Genomic DNA, 5,886 nt, shown 5'->3' with positions numbered 1-5,886 from the left:
GAGGGGGGAGGGGTTGCACATAAGCGGTCTCTGGCTCGCCGGCTCGTCCGCCAGGACACTCACCCCGCCCGCTGTCTCCCATCCCGTCCCGTCCAGCCTCCCCTGGCTCCGGCTCCGGGGTTTGTTGTTCTCCGGCTGCCGCCGCCGCCGCCGTTGCTGCGGGATCCAGCCAGGGCCGTCGCCGCCGCCACCGGGACGCGACCCCACAATGCATTTCTTTTCGCACCCCCACCGGCCCACACTGCCCTGCGGCATGCCGCTGGGGGAGGAAGGGCGGGCGAGCAGCCCAGGACATGATTCCTAGCTGTGTGTAGGGATGCCGAAGAGATACCAGAGATTCCCAAGGACTGAGGACTAGCTAAGCACGAGGAAGCTCCAGAGAAAAACTCTGGCCTGAACCGGGTCGAATTAAGCGCTTCGCTCTGCTCTGTACCAAAATGACAGTGCCGTTGTGGCAGCCATCTTGGTATAGACGGGAAGTTACCGCGCTAGTTCCCGCCCCCTCGTCTAGATGGAAACAGAGGAGGCGGTCTCCTCCGGCCTGATAGCCGGCCTCGCCCAGTTTCCCCTCGAATAACCTCCACACCTGCACATGCGCGGAAGGGCAGGGAGGCTTCGCCGCTACCGGAGTGCTGCCATATTGGTAAAGGTATTGGAACGGGGGTAGGACGGAACTTCCTGTCCTCGGGGGATCAAGAGGCGGGACTGCCACGTCCGAGCAAACCGGGAAAGGAAAGGATCCCGGAGACGGTGAGAATTCCCTACTTTTCCCTACCGTCCTTTCCAGGCCTTTTCCCCCACCTAGTGGGGCATAGAGACGAGGGCCCAGAGAGTCCGTGAAGTGGATGCTCAAAGCCTAGAGCGGTGCCCTGGGGGCCCTACATCTGGGAGGGGTTCCGGGGGAAAAAAGAACGAGTCTTGGGAACAGTGCGGGTGGGGACAGAAAGGAATGGGGGAGCGGCCCATAGAAGTGGACAGAGAGAGCGAGCGGAGTAAAGCAGGCCCCGCATAGGTATAGAATTGAGGGTCAAGTGGAGTCACTGTCTCTGTCCCTCTGGTCAGCGTGATGGCCAGAGGCCTGGGGGTCCCCCACTGGGTGGCCGTGGGACTGCTGACCTGGGCGGCCTTGGGGCTGCTAGTGGCCGCACACGGGGGTCATGGCGACCTGCACGAGGACCTGCACGAGGACTTCCATGGCCACAGCCACTCACATGAGGATTTTCACCATGGACACAGCCATGCCCACGGTCATGGCCACACTCACGAGAGCATCTGGCATGGGCATGCTCACGGTCACGACCACGGACATTCACATGAGGATTTGCACCATGATCATAGCCATGGTCACTCCCATGAGAGCCTCTACCACAGAGAACATGGACATGATCATGAGCACAGTCATGGAGGCTATAGGGAGTCTCGGGCTCCAGCCATCAAGCAGGACCTAGACACTGTCACTCTCTGGGCCTATGTGAGTACACAGGGCATGGGGGAGAGAGGGGCTGGTTCTGAATTGTTGGGGAACTCAGCACCACTTGATCCCTGACTCTCCTTCCCCAGGCACTGGGGGCCACAGTGCTGATCTCTGCAGCTCCATTTTTCGTCCTCTTCCTTATCCCCGTTGAGTCAAACTCCCCCCGGCACCGGTCTCTGCTCCAGATCTTGCTCAGTTTTGCTTCTGGTGGGCTCCTGGGAGATGCCTTCCTGCACCTGATTCCTCACGCTTTGGGTAATTAACTTTAGATCTCTATCTCAAATCTTAGTATGTTTTATTGTTTGGGCAAAAGAGTTTTTTCTTCTTTGTAATCCATCACCTTCCAGTATTTATTCAAATGTTCCCCATGGGTGGAGTAGTATCTCATCTGGACTTTTCTCTCCTTTGTTCCAGAACCTCATTCTCATCACCCTCAAGAGCAGTCCGGACATGGACACTCTCACAACAGTGAGGAAGGGGTGGACAGAGACAGGGTTTTGGGTGCTGGGGAAGGTCTGTCCCTTCCAATTCTTCTCTTCATGCACTTGAGGAGGAGGAGTCTGGAATCCATGTTTCCTTTAATGTCTCAATGCCTTCATTCCCAGGCCAGGGCCCCATTCTCTCTGTGGGCCTATGGGTCCTCAGTGGAATTGTTGCCTTTCTTGTGGTGGAGAAGTTTGTGAGACATGTGAAAGGAGGACATGGGCACAGTCATGGACATGGACATGCTCATGGTCACACACACGGAAGTCATGGACATGGAAGACAGGGTGAGCCCAGGAACAACTTTCCTCAAAGCCACCTTGCTTGCCTCAGAATTCTCTCATCTTATGGCTCTTAGGTGGGAAAGGACTTGTTTTTTAAGGACATATTAGGAGATTTCTGTTCTCTATTCTTACCAATTCCTTTTTTTTTTCTCTCAGAGCGTTCTTCAAAGGAGAAGCAGAGTTCAGAAGAAGAAGAAAAGGAGGCAGGGAGGTTGAGGAAGCGGGGAGGAGGAAGCACAGGGCCCAAAGATGGGCCAGGGAGACCTCAGAATTCTGAAGAGCTAAAAACAGGTTCAGGTGAGAGCCAAGGTTGGTAGTAAACTTGAGCAAGGGGCACCATCTAAATCACACAGACTCTGTGCTGTGGGTAATGACAGGTGTCTGGAAAACACTGAGGGGCTGGTTGTGAAGTGGTCTCTTGGGGGAGATGTGATGATGGCAATGATGGAGCCTTTAACTGTTTTGTTTTCCTTCCTTCCCGTACAAGACCTGCGTGTATCAGGATACCTGAATCTGGCTGCTGACCTGGCACACAACTTCACAGATGGTTTGGCCATTGGTGCTTCATTTCGAGGGGGTTGGGGATTGGGAATCCTGACTACAATGACTGTCCTACTACATGAAGTGCCCCATGAAGTCGGAGACTTTGCCATCTTAGTCCAGTCTGGCTGCAGCAAAAAGCAGGTTGGTAATGTTGTGCATCAATCACAGCTTTCTCCAACCCTTTATCCTTTGCTTACCCACCTCAAACCCAAGATTGTCTCCTTAGTTCCAAACAGGTCATACTGTTATTGACAATAAGTTTTCTAGAAATGGGGAAGTTCTGTTTCATTGTCCTGTAGCGCAGTATTTCTTGAAATACAGGGAGTTTTTCATACCATGCTCCCCACCCTGAATCTGATGGTCTGTGGAAAGGACCGCTTTGATATCTAAGATTTTTCAGAAAGTCTATTCTAGATCCCACCAGTTATGTCTAAATTACTGAAAATCTTTAGATGTTGACGAGTGCCTCTGTCTTTTCTCCCCACTAGGCAATGCGTCTGCAACTACTGACGGCAATAGGGGCACTGGCAGGCACAGCCTGTGCCCTCCTAACTGAAGGAGGAGCAGTGGGTAGTGAAATTGCAGGTGGTACAGGTCCTGGTTGGATTCTGCCATTCACAGCAGGTGGTTTTATCTATGTAGCAACGGTGTCTGTGTTACCTGAGCTATTGAGGGAGGCATCACCACTGCAATCACTTCTGGAGGTGCTAGGGCTGCTAGGGGGAGTTGTCATGATGGTGCTGATTGCCCACCTTGAGTAAGAAGTGGGATAAACGGATAAACTGCCCCCACCCTAGCCTCAAACCTCTACCCTCTTAAGTACTCTAGAATGGGTCTGTAGAAGTTGGGGGCCCTGGCTAGGAAAGTGGTGACTTTGGTATGGGGGCTGTCAAGATGTGCTGACCACCTTGTTGGGTTTGGGGGGCTAAATGGAAGAGACCAGTGATGGTAGCCTACCCTGTGTCCCCTACCCCACCTGTTCCCAGAGGACCAAGCTGCCACACACAAGCTTCCCCAAAGTCTTCCTCCTTCCCTTCCACCTGTTGGTGGAGGCTTCAGGGAAGACCAGAGTCCTGGACAGAGGGCAGCAGGAGTAGTTGGGGATAAACGTCAATTAAACATCAATCGTGTGTCATAATTTTGAGGGGGGATGTTAGTTGCTAATCTCATGGCCTGATTTTTTTTGTTTTTTTATATCGTTCTTTTAATCGAGGGGGGTTGGGATGGTGACCGGAAATAAAGTGCTCGGATCTTCCGCCCTGGAGGCATTCTTTGTCTTTTTTTGGAGTAATGGGGACACTCTACTCCCAATTACCCAAGCCCTCAAGCTTTAGAGTTTGGTCACGCCCTCGCGGTAGGAGGCTCCCCCTCCTCCCTACCACGCTGATGGCCGCAGATGGCCTAACACTGGCAGGGCTACGATTGGCCTGGCTTTGCTCCCGCCACGCCTTCTCTGCGCTGGGATTGGCTCCGTGCAGAGCCCTACCCACCCGCAGACAGCCATGGCGACCCAGCTCCGGTTCCGCTCCGCACTGGCCCTTGTCACAGGTTGAGGGGGTCCTCTCCCAGGGCGGGTTGGGGTGCCCTCGGACTCTGCAGCCGCTGTGATCTCTGGCCCTGGTCTGAATTTGATTAGCGCCCTGCCCACTCTTCTCCCCACCCCCACGTGTTCTCTCCCACCGCAGGTGCGGGTAGCGGCATCGGCCGAGCAGTCAGTGTGCGCTTGGCCCGAGAGGGGGCCGCCGTGGCCGTTTGCGACCTGGATGGGGCAGCGGTACGCGAGACAGTGCGGCTGTTGGGCAGGCCAGGAAGCGAGAAGGGGGCGTCCTGTGGGGCCCACGCTGCCTTCCAGGCTGACGTGTCTGAGGCCGGGGCTGCCAGGCGCTTGCTGGAACAAGTGCAGGTGAATGCGAGTGACCTCGCCCGCCTTAAAGCGCTCATATTGCCTCGACCGCTCCTGGCTTTTTACATGGGTTTTTGGTGTGTAATCTCCCTCTTCCATAGGCCTGCTTTTCTCGCCCGCCTTCTGTCATTGTGTCCTGTGCGGGAGTTACCAGGGATGAGTTTCTGCTCCATATGTCCGAGGATGACTGGGACAGAGTCATATCTGTCAACCTCAAGGTGGTGATCTATGAACCTGTGTGATTTATGGCCCCTCCCTCTAACCTGGAAAGGGAGTTGGAGGAGGACTGTCACTCCTGCTGATCCTTTCTTTCTTGTTACTCTCTATTCACCAGGGCGTCTTTCTAGTCACTCAAGCTGCAGCCCAAGCCCTGGTGTCCAGTGGTTGTCATGGCTCCATCGTCAACATCAGTAGCATCGCAGGCAAGGTCAGGTTGTGTTAGGTTGAGGTCAGGGTATAGAGAGGAGAGCCTTCCTTGGGACTCCTGATTCATTCCAAATCTCTGATTCACCTATAGGTGGGGAACATGGGACAGGCAAACTATGCAGCATCCAAGGCTGGAGTGATTGGGCTGACCCAGACTGTAGCCCGGGAGCTTGGACGGTTGGTCAGACACCTGGGAATGCAGGGGTCTTTGCTGAGGCATGTTGGAGCTCTGAGTGAGGGGTCAGTGTTCAGCCCTCTCCAGAGTCAGCAGCCACTCTCCCTTCCACAGACATGGGATCCGCTGTAACTCTGTCCTCCCAGGGTTCATTACAACACCTATGACACAGAAAGTGCCACAGAAAATTCTGGACAAGGTAGGAGGTCATGGGTAGAGGGCAAAGAGCAGAATTTTTCAGAGACCCAGCCTCTCTGGACTAGAGCATGCTGGGCACAGTGCCTGGCAAATAGGTATTCAATAAGTGCACAAGGAATGAGGATCCGCTGTAACTCTGTCCTCCCAGGGTTCATTACAACACCTATGACACAGAAAGTGCCACAGAAAATTCTGGACAAGGTAGGAGGTCATGGGTAGAGGGCAAAGAGCAGAATTTTTCAGAGACCCAGCCTCTCTGGACTAGAGCATGCTGGGCACAGTGCCTGGCAAATAGGTATTCAATAAGTGCACAAGGAATGAAGACAAGAAAAAGACAGACTCAGTCTACAAAAAAAAAAAAAAAAAAAAAAATCAATAAAAGAAACTTTAAGTTATATAT

General features: G+C 53.6%; 3 protein-coding genes across 5 annotated transcripts in view; 2 read left to right on the top strand and 1 right to left on the bottom strand.

Moving 5' to 3' along the window:
• The window catches only part of RXRB (retinoid X receptor beta), a 6,706-nt gene extending 6,102 nt beyond the window's left edge, over positions 1–604 (bottom strand). For both annotated transcript variants that reach the window (XM_006907388.3, XM_006907389.3), the window contains exon 1: positions 64–604. In XM_006907388.3, the coding sequence (XP_006907450.1) occupies positions 64–295 (232 nt within the window). In that variant the 5' untranslated portion in view covers positions 296–604. The remainder of the gene's footprint in view (positions 1–63) is intronic.
• Positions 605–615: 11 nt separating this feature from the next.
• On the top strand, positions 616–4,039 carry SLC39A7 (solute carrier family 39 member 7). Of its 2 annotated transcripts, none has more exons than XM_006907392.3 (8): positions 616–750; positions 1,063–1,471; positions 1,561–1,729; positions 1,889–1,942; positions 2,080–2,244; positions 2,398–2,538; positions 2,729–2,925; positions 3,273–4,039. In XM_006907392.3, exons 2-8 carry the CDS (start codon positions 1,067–1,069, stop codon positions 3,543–3,545), a joined length of 1,404 nt encoding a protein of 467 aa, XP_006907454.1. In that variant the 5' UTR covers positions 616–750; positions 1,063–1,066; the 3' UTR covers positions 3,546–4,039. The 2 variants fall into 2 exon arrangements, with proteins under 2 accessions (XP_006907454.1, XP_024899455.1); XM_025043687.1 differs by having other exon boundaries at positions 2,398–2,550.
• Positions 4,040–4,150: 111 nt separating this feature from the next.
• The window catches only part of HSD17B8 (hydroxysteroid 17-beta dehydrogenase 8), a 2,556-nt gene continuing 820 nt past the window's right edge, over positions 4,151–5,886 (top strand). The window contains exons 1-6 of the mRNA XM_006907393.3: positions 4,151–4,332; positions 4,470–4,687; positions 4,789–4,905; positions 5,022–5,114; positions 5,205–5,290; positions 5,403–5,487. Coding sequence (XP_006907455.1) covers positions 4,287–4,332; positions 4,470–4,687; positions 4,789–4,905; positions 5,022–5,114; positions 5,205–5,290; positions 5,403–5,487 — 645 coding nt within the window. The 5' untranslated portion in view covers positions 4,151–4,286. The remainder of the gene's footprint in view (positions 4,333–4,469; positions 4,688–4,788; positions 4,906–5,021; positions 5,115–5,204; positions 5,291–5,402; positions 5,488–5,886) is intronic.

The sequence above is a fragment of the Pteropus alecto genome, unplaced genomic scaffold, assembly GCF_000325575.1.
Source record: "Pteropus alecto unplaced genomic scaffold, ASM32557v1 scaffold202, whole genome shotgun sequence".
Taxonomy (NCBI): Eukaryota; Metazoa; Chordata; class Mammalia; order Chiroptera; family Pteropodidae; genus Pteropus; species Pteropus alecto.
This window is presented reverse-complemented; position numbering and strand designations above follow the sequence as displayed.

Excerpts from the sequence above, each read along its gene's own strand:
- SLC39A7 (XM_025043687.1), top strand. The coding sequence starts at position 1,067 with ATGGCCAGAGGCCTGGGGGTCCCCCACTGGGTGGCCGTGGGACTGCTG. Across the intron at positions 2,245-2,397 it reads TCATGGACATGGAAGACAGG|AGCGTTCTTCAAAGGAGAAG; the intron begins GTGAGCCCAGGA and ends TTTTTCTCTCAG. Across the intron at positions 2,926-3,272 it reads CTGGCTGCAGCAAAAAGCAG|GCAATGCGTCTGCAACTACT; the intron begins GTTGGTAATGTT and ends TCTCCCCACTAG.